Consider the following 18,204-nt stretch of genomic DNA (forward strand, 5'->3'; position numbering starts at 1 on the left):
TTTTATAGAGGTGGTCCCAACTGTCTTTTGCCCTTGGCTCATGCCATCTGGGTATATTCCAAGTTCTATAACTGACGATCTGTCACTCAAGCTGTTCTCCATCTTTTTCCAGAAATTATCTATTACACAAATAAACTGCTGAAATATGCTTTCCCAAACATTTTGTACTAATATTCTTGGGATCCTCACACTCTATGGAAAAATAAGAAACATCGGGCAAGCCATTTAACATTTTTTAGGGAGAAACTGAAGATTAGAGAGAGAGAGAGAGAGAAAAGGGATCACATTGGGAGTAAATTGCTGAAGAACATGGGAGTAGATGGGGTCATTTAGAAAGACTAAGTTGAAGTAGGGGAATAATGTTAAGGGGATTTGAGATGAAAGGAAGGGAAGAAAATGAAGTTCAAGAAAGATGACCTCAATGTGTGTGTATGAAATATGAGGTGAAGCCCTTAGGTGAGAAGGTAGAGAGGTTTTGTAGAGACAAAAGATCCAAAATCAGTTCAAATTAAAGTGACAGGGCAGTGAACAAAGCAGTATATTCAACCATTAACTGTGCGAATGGAATTGGGCAACCATTTCATCAGACCTTAATCTAAAACATGTTACATAGATTCTTGGGAGGGAGTATCCAGGAGAAGGTAGTTAGTTACAAATGCTACAGAGTCCAAGAAGGAAGAAGAAAGAGAAAATGTCTTTGGGCTTAAGAGATCATGTTAATCTTAGAGAGAAGAATTTCAAGGATGACCTCTTATTTATCCTTTAAAACCCAACCCAAATGTCACCTTTTCTGTGTAATCTTCTCCCTGTCCCCACCTCTTTCTAACTTCTCCTAATGCATTGTCTTCACCCATTATTCTATTGGGTAAAATCTTTGAGGATGGAATATCTGTCTCTCTTGCTTATATTTATATCTCCAGTGCTTCATACAGTACCTGGAACATGTCGAGACTTAATAAATGTCTCTGTCTCTATCTCTTCTCTTTCTTCATCCATCCATCCATTTTAAATTCCCTGGTAGAAGGGACCTGTTATATTTCTCACACTTCTTATTCTTTTAATTTGTATATATTTCTTCACAAACTCTTTTTATAAAACTTGCTGTATAGAATATAAGCTCTTCGAGGGCAAGGATCCAGAGCCTTATTAATTGCCCCCTTTCCTCATTCTTATCTCCTTTCCCCATTGAATGAATGGAAAAAGGTCCTGGAAGGAAATGAGGAGAGGACACCTGAAGGAGGGTGTTCACAATAAATTGAAATTTATTGTGGATATTGTCTATCTCTGGGAACAAATTGCAAATGTATATTATTTTGATAAAATTCTAAAATAAAAATATTTAATATAATAATATAATATAATATAATAAATTTATTTTAATAAAATATATGAGTTAAAGGAAGCCAAAGGCCTTTGAAAACCATAAGATGTCATAGAGAATATAAAATTAGGATGATTAAACTAATCTCAGACCTCTGTAGTTTCACAGCTATCCGTGTTTTCCCTTACTGGATTAGTTTAATTCCAGCGGAAGCACAACTCGCCCCTGCTCTTTTAAAAAAAATGTATTCTTGTCCCTATTTCATTGGCCGTTGACTCAAAGTTTCCCTAGCTCCAGTGGCTTTCTTCCCTGCCAGTTACCTCTGGATCGGGTTATTCCATTGGCCCTCAGTGAAAAACTCCACCCCTCAGATGGGCTTTCAGGAGGAGGAGTTACTCAGTGACGTCAAACCGGGAATTCCCGCCCACATTCCTAGGCCGGGGCGGAGGAGCGGCTTCACCCCCCGCCCATGTAGGTGGGCCGAGGAGAAGAAGTAGAACACTGATTGGGTTGTATCTACGAAGCGATCACCCGATTGGTTTTTACTTGTAGGGGGTGGGAACCCTCAGCAGGGCTTGGGGCTGGAGCAAAGTAGAGTAGGGAATCAATTTCGAGTTTGGACCAGCTGTGGAAAAGTTAAGGGGGGGTGAGGGGAGAGGATGTTGCGGGTCGTAAAGGGAATCCTTTTGGGATGAGAACCCCACTCCTCACTGCGTTTTGGATGGGCGTCCCCCCTTAAGTCCTTCCATCCTGCGTCGTGAGTTGAGGCAACCTGTCTCCCTCCCTAGGCACTTTTCTTTCTCGAGTGACCCCGGGAGGGACATTTTTCTTCTTTCTCCTCTGTCAGGGGGAGAGGGTTCTTTTTCTCTTCAAGGGTTAAAGCCCTCACACCCACACCCACACCCACCCGAGGCAAGGTACGCTCACACTCGAATCTGGTATTCTCCGTGCCTGTCTTCCTCCAGTTACGCCCGATCCCGTCCCCTCTTACCCCCGCCCTCCCCTTCCTCACCGCAGCCTCGGCTCAGCAGGCTCCCCGTCCCACCATGGAGGTGCTGGAGAGCGGGGAGCAGAACCTGTTGCACTGGGATCGCAAGCTCAGCGAGCTGTCAGAGCCCGTGGATTCCGACAACCTGATGTACAACACGGTGAGAAAGTAGACGAGGGCCCATGAAGAGATTCCATGGGGCCCCTGGGTGCCCACGGGGCCGACAGCGCAGGGACGGCTGGGGGAAGGAAGAGGATGCCTCTAAAGGGAACAGCTGGAAGCAGGATGACTAGGGAACAAGCTGGGCAAGGGTGCATTGCAAGGGGGGAAAACCAACCTGGGAGAAGTGTGATTTTACTTATTTGAGTAAAATAAAGGTAACTGGCCTGCTCAATCATAATACCTTGCCTTTGTTGGACAGCTGATACTCTTCTCCTCAAATCATTTTCACATCTGGAATCTCACTTTACTGCTCTGGAAAACTCCTCAAAGGCAGGGATAGTCTGATACATTAACAGTGTTTTAAAAGTAATAATACTGCAACTTTGACGAATGTTGGTAATAGGAGAATAGGAAAGGAAAAGAAACAGTTCAAATATAGCTTAATGAAAGCTTTACTAAAGTGAAAAAGTAGTACCACTCCGCCGTTCCTCTTATTCTTCCTTTCCGTCCCCTTTTTTAAAATATAATTTTCTGTGTTCGAAGAGCCTGCCTCGTTTTTTGGGCGAGGCTGCTCTACTTTTGGGCTTTGAGGTTCCGCAGCCCAGAAAACTTCTTCCTACCCAAAGTGGAAGACCAGAGCAGAAGTATGGAAAATCTGAGGCAGCTGGAGATTTCAGAAATGCTTTCCCCTAAGGTCCCTTACACTGGGGATTTTGTAGACCCTGTTAGAGATTGTCACTAGACATGGATTTTGTTTTGAAATTTATGAAATGAGATTCTTTGAACAGTTCACATAGAGAAGGACACTTTACTTGTGATCTCTTTGTTTCTTTCCTGGTAAATACAGAAGTTTGTAATTCAAGGGGAGGGGAAAATATAAAACACCAATAAGAAAATAAGAGGCTTGGGCCACTTCCCCTTCATAGTTCTTTTAATAGGATCAGTGCCAGGATATTTGAAACTTTTTTTTTTTTTTTTCAAAATGACCCCATAGGCTCCACCTCTCTTGGGTCTCTGCCTCTATCTTAAGTTTCTTTGGAAAAAAGGATGAGGCCCTCCCAGCAGTTCTCACAAGAGTTTGTGGTGGATGAGTAAAGCCTTGTTTGAAAAATATATGGTTCTGGGTTTTCATGTTATAGTCACTTTGGGATGGGGTGGTAGCCAGATGTTCAGAATAATCTGCTGAATTTATTACCATATTCAGGTCCTGAGAAGACCACTCCAACTGCCTTTGTTTTTGGTCCCCTCTGCTTTTATCCTGTTTTAATTTACATTATATTTGCTACTGTCTTCTCATTTTCTCTACTAGTTTAACAAGCTCCAGGAGTGTAAGCATTATCTTACTTTTGTATTCTGATTCTTGCACAATGATGGATCAGTTTTTTAGAATGAATGAATTTGGGTGGGTAATTCATTATTTAAGCATTTAGGGAATTGCTGACTTTGAATTATTTTATTTTGATCCCCTTAACTTCTGGGGGCACATAGGGTGCTTCAGAGCCCTTCTAATCGTATTCAGTTAAAATTCCATTTTAGTCATCAAGGAGAGGCTGTTGAATAATTCTTAAATGAGGGTGTCCCAGACTTTTGGGACTAAGACTTTTTGGGACCAGTGTGCCATTATCTGATCCTAAGAATGTAAAAATGTAGCGGCAGGTAGGTGGCCAGTGGATTGAGAGCAAGGCCTAAAGATGGAAGGTTCTGAATTCACATTTGACTTTAGACATTTCCTAGCTGTGTGAGTCTGGGCAAGTTAGTTAACCGACTTGCCTAGTCCTTACTACTCTTCTGCTTTGGAACCAATACATAATATTAATTCTAAGATGGGGAAGGTAAGGATTTTTTAAAAATATAAAAACTTTTCAGTGTCCGTGTCTATAATTAGAGTCAAATGCTACTCTCAGGAGCAGACCATTTTTAATGTTGCCATTCTAGATATTGTTAGGACCTTTCAGGTATTGGCTTGGCTTCCAGATAGTCAAGGAGAATGTGTGGTTAAAGTCTATAGAACCATGAAAGGTATGAATATAATCAATACCAATCGAAGTCAGACATAAAATGAGTGTTTCATTTGCTCTCATATTTTGTTCCTGCTTGACAAAAGTGTTTGCCCTTGCTTTGGAGAATGTTCAGTGAAGAGGGCAAATGGAATAATTTACTTATAGATATAAATAAGTTACCTATAGATATATCCAGTTCCTTCTGTTTGTGGATGAAATTGTACTTATTGCATCAAACCCTGGAACACTGAAGAGCCTCTTAAATAGTCATAGGATTATAGAATCAGAGCTGAATAGAACCTGAAGGTCCATCTAATTCAACCTCCTCATTTTTTTAACAGATGAGAAATTGAAGCTTTTTTCTCTGGACTTCAGTGTTCTCATCTAGTAGTGAGCAACAAAAACTTAGGTCTTCTGACTCCAGATACAGCATTCTTTCCATTTTACCTCAAAAAATTGAAAAAGATTTTATCTACAGAGGAAAAACCAAGTGGATAAAAAACATCTATTATCCAGGCTATGATATGCACAAACAATATGATGTGTATAAATATGTATATGTATGTATATATATATCTTACAAGTGTATATAGATATTCATATGTATATAAACTCTGGCTACGATATAGATCATATATATATATATATATACATTTGTGTATATTTATAAATCAGCACATGTCCATATGTATATATGTGTGTCTGTGTATATATATATATGTATATATATAATTATCGATATCAGTACATATACATGTATCAGCTCTTTGAGTTGTGCACCCAACTGTACATTATAATCTGGGAAAGGAAATATATATGATCATATAGAATATATAAATATCATATGTATAAATATATAAACATTAATCAGACACATAACATAGATGAATGGTGAAATAGATTCAGAAGAAGAGAGAGTGGTCTGAATTGCATTTGGGAAATTGTGTGGTTTTTTTATGATCTTGAGACTGTCCCTACAAAGATGTATCTTTTTAACACCAATATTAAATTGTATACTTTGTGTTTTTTTTTTAAAGCTTACATTTATAGCACTTGAGGTTTTTCTACAACCCTTTTTTACATTAAATCATTTGATTCTTACAATCTTTTGGGGGTAGTCATTATTATACCCATTTTTAAGATGAGGAAATTGAGACTCTAAGACAGCATTGGCAAACATTTTTAAGTTTGCGTGCCCAAACTGCAACTTCAAGTTGCCTATGAGGCCCCAGAGAGGCCTAGGGAGCGGAGGGAGGAAGTGCTCACTTTGAGTGACTGGACAGAGGGGTGGGGCATGGAAAAAAATGTCCATGGGTGCTGGGAAGAGGGGGACCAGAACAGCTCCCCCATGCTGACCTGGCAAGTGAACCAATACTTCAGCAATGCTAGTCTAAGAGGTTAAGGGACACATAGCTATTTAGAATGGGAGGTAGAATTCAAACCCAGGTCTTCCTAACTCCAAGTCTGCTTTTCTGTGGGAACTATTTCTTCAAAAGGTGTTAGTGAACATATAGATAGATTCAAAGAGGTCTTAATTGTTGATCTGCTTATATACCACCCCTAAACGTTGTGTGCTAAATTGTCTGAGATATGTAGGATTCCCATTGGTTTGGAATACATTATTAGTATTTTTTTTTGGCTCAGAATCTGTTTCTCATGTTATAAGTTTAGGAGAGGAGTGATTTGAGTAAGGGAAGGGGAGGGAAAGCCAGTTTACTTGATGCAGCCATGTTGGGTGAGAATTGAGCATGGAGAGGAGGATTTCATTTGCCATTTTCCCCAATAGCTTAAGAATTACTGACTTGATCACCAACTAGGAAACCTGGAAGCCTTCATGTGTGGATGTTGATGTTACAATAACACTGTTAATATACACATACTTTTTAGTCATCCATGAATTACTTGGATCTGCCCATGTTATTTGTCTTGAAATAGCATGTCAGTGCTAGTCTTATCATCTCCTTTTTACAGATGAGGACACTGAGCCTCAGAGAAGGGAAGTGAGTTCCTCAAGATGTATATCAATTCACTGGCAGACCTGGAACTAGAATCTGAGTTTCCATAAAATAACTTGATTACCTTCCTCCCAAAATTATAGTTATGGACCAGGCAATTGGGGTTAGGTGACTTGCCCAGGGTTATACAGCTGGGAATGGCATCTGATGATATTCGTTCTCATCAGAAAATTTTAGCTCATCCAAAGTGTTAAAGTACTTCAAAGACCACCACAGTTTAATAAAAACAGTATAAAAAAATAACAGCGAAACTCAGACTAATTGAAGCGAACAACTTATTCCAAGAGAATGGGTAATAAGGCCCACTTCCCTCTTAGTAGAGCAGTGGATGCAATGTACATAATTGTACATGCATATGTAGCATACATAATTTTGCTTGATGTTCTTTCTTATGAGAGATTGTTCAGAGTGGGTCTATTTCTATGTAGAAATGATTGTAGCATTATAAAAAGAGATTTGAAAGCATAAGAATGCTAAATCAAGAATGACTTTTCATTGAATGAAAGAGTTAGGTAGTACAGTAGATTAAGCTCAGGACTTATTATTAAGAAGACCTGAGTGCTAGTACTGCCTCAGACCCTGACTAGCTTTGTGACCCTGGGCAAGTCACTTAGTCTCTCAGTGACTCAGTTTCCTCATCTGTAAAATGAAGATGAATAAGAGTACCTACCTCACAAAGTTATTGAGAGGATCAAATGGCTTAACCTATGTAAAGTGCTTTGTAAACTTTCAAGTCCTATGAAAATGCTGTTATTATTATTATTAAACTCAAACACAATTTGTCACTTGTCAGGCTCATCAAATAATGCCGAGTTGTGCTAATAGAATCCAGGGGCAGGAGGCATTTTATTAACAAACCAAGGTCAGATCTGGAAGCGGGGCAGGGGAGGTGTTATAGGGAAAACCTGGCCGGCTGCTACATTCCAGTGAGGTCTTCACAAGGCACTCATATATCCTGACACACTAAAAACATTGCCCTAGTTTACTAAAATATCTGGGCTTTCTGCTTCTGGATCAAATGGCAAGGCCCAAGGCAGCTAGCCGAGACCACAAGAATGCATGCCATAATGGACAAGAATGACCTGTTCTGCTCAAAGCATCAAGGAAGGCAGATGTTCGTTTATCAGAGAAAGTATTTTTCCATAGCAGGTGCTTCTTCAAATGTTGATGAGGCCAGACATGCCTTCCTTTTTCTTGGTCAGTTGGCTTCAGGCCTTTGGATAGATGTCTTAGAGCAGTGATGGGCAAACTACCGCCCGCAGACCAGATGCAGCCCCCTGAAATGTTCTATCTGGCCACAAGACATTATTTCTAATCTGACGAATACAATGAGTAGGATACACTACAATGAAACTTTGAAAGAGTTGCCTTAGAAAAAGACTGACAGATGAGCATTTCCTTTCCTTTGGCCCCCTCTTTAAAAAGTTTGCCCATCACTGTCTTAGAGTGTTGGCTATTGTGGCTGATGGCATCCTCAAAACTTTTCAGGTGTATTCTTTTGGGGAGAAATGAAGGTAGTTTTGCTACTAGAACACCTATATTCTTGTATAGGGGTTTATGGGGTGTGAAGGGAGAGCCAGGACCTCCAATGGGAAGGCTTGACAAGGCTGTTCAGGGCTGCTCATCCACCTGTGGTGTCCACCTGTCACCCACTTTGTGGCTCTAAGAAGCTGTACATACACAATGGCCACCACTCAGGAAAATTGTCTCAGTATTAAACCAGGTTGATGGTAACCAACCGATGCCTACCCCAAATATGTGAAAACTTCTCCAGAGGAAAAGGCAGGTGAGAGAGCTAAAGGCAGCTGAAGCAGCCATTGTGGAGCTCTGGATGAGATACAGAAGACATGCCAAAATCATCTGCTGCATCCTGGGCCAAAATCAGTTGTCCTGACTTTTGTCTTACCATTGAATTTCTGGAAGAGAGAGTGAGGCTGTCACTTTGTGCAACTCTGCCTCATTTAAGTCTAATTCAAGTCAAGATATCATTTTGTACTGTCGTTGGTCCTATTCAGAACGAAGGACAAATAATAACAACAAACTCTTCTGTGGATGAAGCAGCTGTGGTCAGAATCAAAAGAAAAAAAAAGTCCCTTCCTCAGTTTTTGGTGGGGGATAGGAGACAAACATGATTCTGTTTCTTCATACCTTCTTGCTTACTATGTGTTTTTTTTTTTTAATATCCTTACCTTACGTCTTAGAATCTTTACCAGTTCCAAGGCAGAAGAGTGGTAAGGGCTGGACAATTGGGGCTAAGTAACTTGCCCACATCTAGGAAGTGGCTGAGACCAGATTTGAACCTGAGATCTTCCACCTCTAGATCTGGCTTTCTATCTAAGGAGAGCCACCTAGCTACCCCTCTTTACCCTCTCTTGCCTACTATGTGTTAAAAGATTTGTGGGAGTTCAGTCTTCTCAGGCAACCTGTATCTGTGTGCCCATGAAATAAATGAGGAATTATCTCCTCTTGGGATGACTGATGGAGAGAAGTTTTGTCCTTGATAGCAGGAGTTATGACTTTTACTAATTTTATTTTCATTCCTGTGGCACTTAGAATAGGGTAGGACACACTGTGGTGCTTGAGAAATGTTTTTTGAAATGATTACAAAGATCTACCAATTGTGAGTGCTATTGGAAGGAATGCAACTCATTCGATCAGTAAGCATTTACTAAGCAAGTGCTTTGTGCTGGCAAAACCAAGCCTTAGGGGTACTAAGAAAGGCAAAACAACAATCAAATAGTCCCTGTGCTTGGGAGTTCACAGTCTAATAGAGAAGAAGACAGGCAAACAAGTATGTACTATTAAGACAGAGACAGGATCAGATGGAAGAAATCCATATGGGGGAGGCCTGAGCAATAAGGGGGATTTGGAAAGGCTTCCTAGAAAGGTTTAGATCTCAGTTAGTTCTTGAAGTGTAGAGCTTGGTTTCTTCACCTTTTAGGGGGTCATGGATGCCATTTGTTGTCTGATAATCCCTTCTTAGTGTGTTTTAAATATAAGATGAAATATATAAACTTGGAAGTTATATTACAATATAGTTCTCAAATATTAGGGAAAAAAGTTAATGGATCCTAGTTTAAGAACTCCTGATCTAAGCAGTCTTTCATAATTTTTTTAAATGTGGTCTCTTGTGGATAGTTATTTAAATTGTGTGGATAGCTATGCAAATCTCATAGATGGATATGGTTAGTTTGAAGTATGTTTGGGAAGGAGCAGATAGGTAGCTCTTAGTGGACAGAGTCAGACTTGGAGACAAGAGCTACTAGGTTCAAATTTGGCTTCAGATACTTCCTAGCTGTGTGACCTGGGCAAATCACTTAACCCCCATTGCCTAACCCTTATCATTCTTCTGCCTTAGAACCAATACATAGTATTGATTCTAAGGTGGAAGGGAAGAGTTTAAAAAAATTAGGAAAATTAAGTACAATCACGTCTTTCTCATTTGGGTTTGATCAGGCACAGAAACATTCATCTTGACTTTTCTCCTTCACACCTGGCAGGTGACTTCGCCTCTTGCATAACTGAAAAAGCAGAAGTTATTCAGTGCCTGCTTCCTCATCCACCCTTATATCCAGCTCAGAATCTCTCCCTGGTATAATCTGAGACCTTGTACCCTTTACAGATCTGTCATTATAGGTAGTATCTTCCCAAACTCTGTATCTTTAGTTTCCCCCCCTCCATTGCTTCAATCTCCCTGAATTAAGCAAGTATATAGGACCCTTCTATCTTGAGAACAAAACAAAATAAAACCCCTTTCGCTTGACCAGGCTGTTTCTTCAAATCAGCGTTCAGTGTTCCATTTATCTTCTTTTCATTATCGAACTTCTAGAAACAAAGTCTACACCTTTTGTCTCCATTTCCTTATCACTCATTCTCTCATTCATTAACCCCCAGCAGGTTTGCCTTTGAGCCCCACTTCTCATGAAACTGCCCTATCAAAGGTCATAAGGGATCCCCTAATAATCAAGTATAAAAGGTCTTTACTGATCATTTTTTAACCTCCTGAAAGCTTTTGACCTTGTCGATCACCCTTTCTTTTTATTTCTCTTTCCTTTCTTGGCCTCTGAATTTTCACTGTTAATGTTACTTCCCCGGTTCCTCTTTCTCCTCTTACCTTCTAAATGTAGTTCGGCTTCTCAGTCCTGGCTCTTCTTTCCTTATTCAACTCTTAGGCCTTTGAAGAACTTATTCTTTTTTGAGACTACAATTATTATCCTCATGCAGATGAATTTTAAACCTGGGGATCCCTACAATTCAATAAGAAGGCCTTCCATAGTAGGTCTTGAAGCAAAGACATCTCTTATCCCACTTTCCCAAGCTTAGCAGACTTTGAATTTGTCAGACTTATTCATATGGCTAATAAAAACTGAAGAACTTTTAAGCCATTTTTATTTTTGTAAGAAATTTATCTCAGGGATTGTGACTCATTCTGAGTCTGTTATATAAACATGTACACACAGACACACAGACACACACACACACACACACACACACACACAGAGGGAAGGAAAGAAGGAGAGATCGTGAGAATGAGAGAGTGAGAGAGAGAGAGCGAGTGCTAGCTAGCTTCTGGTTTAGTGCTTTGGTATTCCTGAAGCATCAGGGTGTCTCAGTTAAGGGTTTTTACTGGTTTCCCTGCTTGGCAAAGCTATCATTGTCCCATCTTCCCTTAGCAGAGGCTCTATCCTTTTACTAAAAGAAGCCTGCTTAGTTTTGCTGGTACTTTTCATAACTTCTGGAATCATTCAATATATGTGCCCACAGGATTTGTATTTCCTCATACCAGGTGAACCAAACCTTTGAGTTATCTGGTATATGTAAAATCTCTTTGGTAATTTTGTTTTTCCAGACTCTCTAACATACTGTCTTTTGTATATAAAGATGCTCCTGACTCACTAGTAGTGGGAGGCAACTCTTGAATTCTTTTCCCAAGATTTAGAACAGCTCAATCTAAGCTAGTCATAACTTTCTTACCTTCTTTCCTTGGTCGTAAGTACAGACTGTGACTTTAAAATGGATAGTTTTATTTTTGTTTTTTGTTTTGCCTCATCTGAAAGAAATTGGCCCCTAAAACTATCATATTAAATCACATAGTTGGAAGGGGTCTAAGAGGCCATGCATACTCTTGCCCATGCCTAAACAGCTCCCACTAACATTCCAGACAAATAGTCATTGAGTCTTTGCTTAAAAGATGTGATATTGAATCTTTTGATCAGGTCATTTCATTTTTTGGAAAGTTTTAATAGTTAGGAAATTTTTCCTTATGTTAAACTAACATCTGTCTTGGAATTTCTGTCCCTTGTTTCTGTGTAAGCTAAATAAGTTTCTTGTCTCCATTTAGATACACTGTTTATGTTAGTGTAGCCTCTGTTTGTATTGATTTTTTAGAAACATATGTCATAAAGACATATCAATTTTTCAATTCACTAAAATATTTATCCATCCTCCTTTCTACAAACTAAAGGTTTGCCTCCTATCCTCATATTTATGCAGTTAAGTTTTTTAATTGCATTGTTTTAATTAAAAAATTTGATTTTTTTCTCCACATCTCCATCTCCCTTTCCTCCCCCTGAAAAAATGGGAAAAAAAGTGAAGGGGATGGTCTCCTAATAACAAACATACATGGTAAAATCAAACAAATTCTGGTGTTGACCATGTCCAAAAAAGGCATGTCTCAATCTATATTTTTCATTTGATCACCTCTCAATCAGGAGGTAGGTGGCATGTTTCATCATGAATTCTTTGGAATTTTGGTTGGTCATTACATTAATCAGAGTTCTGATATCTTTCTTTCTTTTTCTTTTTTTCTTTTTTTAAACCCTTACTTTCCATCTTGGAGTCAATGCTGTGTATTGGCTCCAAGGCAGAAGAGTGATGAGGGCTAGGCAATGGGGATTAAGTGACTTGCCCAGGGTCACACAGCTGGGAAGTGTCTGAGGCTGGATTTGAACCTAGGACCTCCTGTCTCTAGGCCTGACTCTCAATCCACTGAGCTATTCAGCTGCCCCCTCTGATATCTTTCAAAGTTGTTTGTCTTGTCAATGTCATTATTAGGAAAATTGCTGTCCTGATTGTGCTCACTTTACATCAGCTTATATAAGTCTTCCAAATGTTCTCTGAGACCTTCCCCTTCACTTTTTAATTTTTTTAACCTCTTATATTCTGTTTTAGAATAAATGCTAAATATGAATTTGAAGGTAAAAGAGTGGTAAGGGCTAGGCAACTGGAGTTATGTGACTTGCCCAGGGTCATACAGCTAGAAGGGTTTTGAGGCTAGATTTGAACCCAAGAACTCCCATTTTTGGCCTGGCTCTCTATCCACTGAGCTTTCTATCTGATACCTCCCCTTTCATTTCTTATAACACAAAATTATTCTATTACATCTGTATACCATAGTTTGGTTAGCTATTTCTCATTGATTGGTATCCCCTTAATTTCTAGCTCTTCTGGTAGTGGCAAAGAACTGAAAGCTAAGGTAGGGGTAGAATTAATTTTTCAAACCTGAAGCTTAACACTTAATACCTGTTCATCATTGTCTTGTTATTACAGGGGTCTCCATTGTTCTAGTCTATCTAGATTTTTTTGGATGCTGATTCTGTGTTGTAGTAGATTAGCAATCCTTCCTAATTTACTGTCATCTGCAAGTCTGGCAAAGATACTTATCTATGCCTTTGTTCAAATCAAATGAAAATAGGATCAAGGACAGGTCCCTGAGACACATTTTATTTCCAGATTGACATCGAGACTTTTTAGACTATTTTTTTTTAAACCCCAAAGTTCTGGAGCATTCTTTATACCACCACATAGTTGTGTATTTGGTTTGTTCAGCTCAACTGTCAGATATAGTTTTGGGATTTTGTAGCCTCTGTTCCCTAACCTACTAAATCTTTTAAAATCCAGACAAAACAAGGAACTAAAAAAGGCAGACACTGCAGTGGGAAGCCTTTTTTTTTTTTTAATAGCATCAGAAAGAAATCTCTTTAAAGTTCTTGGCACATGAATGGAGACTGGGGTGGGGGTGGGGGGACAACTACCACTTCAGCTTCCAGTAATTTGTGTGGAAAATCCTGGTCTTTTCATATTTCTCTGTCTTGGAAATGTCTGAATAGCTTTATAAGGGGAATTCCTTTTGGCTGAGAACCATATATTTATAACTTAGTTGATGGGGAAGAGTGCTTTTGAGAAAGCCTGGAAAAAATTAAATTGTCATCTCACTATTAAATTCATGTTTGGATTTTAGCCATGATCTTCTACCCTTTTCTCAACCTATTGTTCACAAATATGTCTTACCTTCTGTGGTCTTCCAGGCTCTGCAAGCTTGTGTATTAGCTTACCTAGTCAGGAATAGTAGTAGGTAGGCACTAGTTAGCCTGAGTGTTTATATGTGTGTGTGTGTGTGTGTGTGTAAAAGTATGTAATGGCTCTTGTCTCAGTGAGACCATGGGTTCAATGAAGATGGGCTAGCTTGCCTCATGTGTAATGTCCAGCATCCTGGAAGTATCTAAAAGTTTATTGTAATAATAGTAGTCATCTAAACTGACTTTTGTTGTTGAGTTTGTTTCAGTTCTGTCCAACTCTTTATGATCCAGTTTGGGGTTTTCTTGGCAAAGACACTGAAATGGTTTGCCATTTCCTTCTCCATCTCATTTTACAGATGAGGAAACTGAGGCCAACTGGGCTAAATGACTTGCACAGGGTCACACAGTAATAGGTATCTGAGGCCAGATGTGAACTCAAGAAGTTCAATCTTGCTAGTTCCAAGCTTGGTGCTCTATCCACTGGGTCACTTAGCTGCCTCAAACAACAACAATTGACATTTTTAGTAGTACTTTAAAAGTAAGTATTACACTTGAGCTTTACGACAACCCTGTGAAATAGGTGGTATTCTACCTGGGTTATACCACCATAGGTAATTTAGGTACCAGACAGTTAAGAGATTTAATCATGGTCATTCCAGCAAATGGCACTTGAGTCCAGGTCTTTTCAGATCTCAGGTTTAGCATTCTATTACATGAATTTATAGCAAGTATTTTAATCGGGGTTAAATTTTTGTTGGAGATCCAGTCCTGGTGCTAAAATGTGTGCTTAAGTAGGCTAACCCCTACTTCCTCTTAGTAGTTTATGCTAAGATTTTAGCATTTCATTCTTTCATCCCTTCATTTAGTTGGAAGAATCTTGGACCTTTTCAATTTCTGTTATATAAGGGCTTCTAGGCTTGAGAACTTGAGATAATCATGGAGGAAAACATTCCCCTCAACTTGCTCGACATGGTTATGTATACACATAGACAGATACACAGAGCCATGCAGAGTATACAGAAAGAAATCTCTGGTAGAATACTTTAGAAATCCATGAGGGAGGGGCAGTTAGGTAGTACAGTGGATAGATAGAGCACCAGGCCTGATGCCAGGAGGACCTGGGTTCAAATATGGCCTTAGAAATTTCCTAGGTGTGTGGCCCTGGGCAAATCACTTAGCCCTGGATTACCTCACCTTACAGTTCTTCTGTCTTAGAATTGATATTAAGACAGAAGGCAAGAGTGAAAAAAAAACCAACAAAGAAATCCATTGATAGGGCCTCTTGGGCTAAAACTTGGGCTAAAACAATGGGCCAAAGCAGTTAAGAAGAAATCTCATCAAGGTAAGTGTAGATTTCCACACTTGGATTTTCCCAAACCAATTTTACTAGCACAGGATGGAGGAGGTGTGGCTAGAGAATAGTTTATTTGTAAAAGGTCTGGGGGTGGGATTTATTGAAGATTGTCAGCTTCTTTTGAGTCAGGGATATATGGTAGCCAATTTAATGTTAAGATGCTAGACTGCATTAAAAAGAAGCATGGTACCTAGAACAACGAAGACAGGCGATAGAGCTGGAATGCAGTGCTCTGCCCTTATTACATCTGGACTACTGTGTTCATTTCTGGGTACCAAATTTTTAAGAAGTCATAGAGAGATGCAAGCCAGATCATGTCCAGAAGAGGGTGACCAAGATGGCAGGCTGGAGAGAACATGCTACAAGAGAGATTGAAGGAAGTGAGAATGATTAGCCTGGAGAAGAGAAAACTTAGGGTGGGGGGTGGGGGGATAGCTTTAACATATTTTAGTGTATTCCAACTGAGAGGATAGAAGTTGCAAAGAAGCAGATTTATTATTGATTTAAGGAAAACATTCCAGTAATTAGAACTATTCAAAGGTACAGAGGGGATGGTTGAATTCCTCTCTCTGGAGGTCTTTAAGCAGAGACTGGATGATTGACCTCTTGTTGGGCATATTGTAGAGGGGAACCTTGTTCTGGTAAGGGGTGGGAGTGGGCATCCTCTGAATTAATTTCCAACTGGAAGAGTCTTTGACTCTGTGACTATTTTTTGAGATATATTTTTGATAAAACAATGATTTGGGGGTGGAGCAGGGATGGGGGAGTTATGTGTAGTGGTGACTATTTATCATTAGTTGTTCCCTTCAGGTGCACCAGAGGAAATTGAAATAAACACAGGAAGTCAAGTCTTTGGCCTTTTCCATCCTGTTCCTTCTGCTTCCTCCCACTGGGGCAGTGAGTGGTGGTTTGTTCAACTTAATACCTAAGATAGCCTCAATCACAAGTGAATCATTGCTCTAGGGAAGCAGGAAAAGGGAACTGGTTCAGTTCTCATCTGAAGGATTTGCTTTCAAAGCAAGAAGAAGGAGGTCTTTGAGAGATGAGGCCCTATGGATCCAGAAGATTATATTCATTGTCAGATGTGAGGATTTCATTGGTCAGTTTTGCTAGACTATTTTTTTGTTGTTGTTATACAAGAGGGCTTAGGATGTGTTGTGAGGGTCATTATTGAAAAATGACGAGTGTAAAAAAACAAAGACATCAGTAGAACTTTTAAGGAAGATTATAGTCATGAAGAAAGTTGAGTAGAAAACACACACACATACACATATATACATACATATAAGTCTGAAAGAAAATTTACCCTTATAGTATATAGAGATAATGGATCTCATTTAGCATTATCACCATCATTAGTATTTATAAATACATAATTTTAAACTTTGTAAAATGCTTTGTGTATATTATCTCACTTAATCCTCAAAAACGACCCTTGTAATGTAAGTACTGCCTTTATAGCCCATTTGACAGTTAAAGAAATTAAGGCTGGGAGAGGTTTTAAATAACTTACCCAAGGCCACATAGCAAGTAAATGTCCCCATCAGGATTCGAGCTCTTGTCTCCCCTAGCACTGTACACACTAACTTACTTTGCTCTAGTCATGTAGCATTGCACTCTACAGTTTAAAAAGCTCTTCTCAACAAAAAAAAAAAAAAAAAAAAAAAGGAAAGATGCTTAAGGGATATTTTTACAAAGGAGAAAACTGAGCCTCAGAGAAGATAAACTGATTTACCCTAAGCCGTGTGGCAAAATCCAAGTCCAAATCCTTCAATTCCAAGTCTTGTGCTCTTTCCATTTTTCAGGCTGTTAGATGCAAGCATCTATCTGACTTACAGATTTCTCTTGCATCTAGACTACTACTGTCCTCTGTCTACACCTACATCACTGCCCTCTAACACAGTGATTGCTTCTTGCTGCTAATACTGCAGGACAAGGAAGGAGAAATAGACTTAAAACTCAAGATCCACTAGTACTTCCATTTTGCAAATGAGGAGACTGAGACTCCAGGAGGCTAGGTGGCTTGCCAAAAGGGACATATCTATTCAATGGCAGAACCTACACTTGAATCTAGGCCTTCCAGTTTCTGTTCTGACTGTTACCTTATAAATTATCCAAGGCTTTGGTGGGCTAGCTTGGGAACCTAAGAGCTATTTATACCAGTGTTTCTGTGGGGAATTGTGTTTTGACCTCAGCAACTGGTAGATAAATGAACTTTTGGAACCTCTCTAATTCAGGAGTTGGAGGCTACTTGTAGAAGGCCTGGATTTTCACATTTCTTCTTCAAATGAAGCATATGTTTCTCACTTGTGGGCTAGGAGGAGGATTGAATGCAATTACTAGCCATGCCTGCTTTATTATAGCCCCAGATTTTATGGGTGCAACAATATCGGGGTGTCATGGAAGAAGAGTGGGGGTGAAGAGAGTTGTGCTGAGTTGATAATATCTTAGTTATTTGTATTTTTAAAATTAAGGAAGTATCTACCTGTTTTCCCTCCCCAAACTGATTTCTGAACCCCAGCTAGATTTTTAGTTTCAAGTCTCATTTGATAAAATATAATGCAAAATCTTTAAATATTTCCTGATTCCTCACTTAGTAATGGCTTAGTAAAGAAGCTTTGAGATGGAGGGGAAAAAAAGGGAGAAGGTCCAACATCTTGCTTCCGAATATATAATGAAGGCAATTTTCTTGGCTATCACATTCAATTCGCATTTGCTCTTATTTGTACATGTATATGCCATGTCTCATCCATTGCCAATAAAACATCCTTTTAAAAATTGTTTTTCCATTTCAACACCTGTATTTGCATGAATTTGTCCTTATTCTCTTGGCAGTTCCTCTTGAGATCAAGGACGTACAATTTGGACACAGCTGGCTACAGTTAAGGAGGCCAGCCATCTGTGAATTTGGAACAGAGCAAGACTAATTGTTCTTTACTTCCATATTTCAAGGATCTCTGATTTTTCTGATGTGGGTACTTTCTCCATAACTAAGTTTGTCTTCAAAAGACAGATCTCGTCATACCATAGTCATACGTTCAAAACTTTCTTAGCTGGGGAGAAACT

At 39.3% G+C, this 18,204-nt stretch overlaps 1 protein-coding gene across 1 annotated transcript in view; it reads left to right on the forward strand.

The window, feature by feature from the left end:
• The first annotated feature begins 1,971 nt into the window (after positions 1–1,971).
• Positions 1,972–18,204, forward strand: part of CREB3L2 (cAMP responsive element binding protein 3 like 2) — a 165,859-nt gene continuing 149,626 nt past the window's right edge. Inside the window, exon 1 of the mRNA XM_044678496.1 lies at positions 1,972–2,469. Coding sequence (XP_044534431.1) covers positions 2,368–2,469 — 102 coding nt within the window. The 5' untranslated portion in view covers positions 1,972–2,367. The remainder of the gene's footprint in view (positions 2,470–18,204) is intronic.

Source organism: Gracilinanus agilis, chromosome 5 (genome assembly GCF_016433145.1).
Source record: "Gracilinanus agilis isolate LMUSP501 chromosome 5, AgileGrace, whole genome shotgun sequence".
Taxonomy (NCBI): domain Eukaryota; kingdom Metazoa; phylum Chordata; class Mammalia; order Didelphimorphia; family Didelphidae; genus Gracilinanus; species Gracilinanus agilis.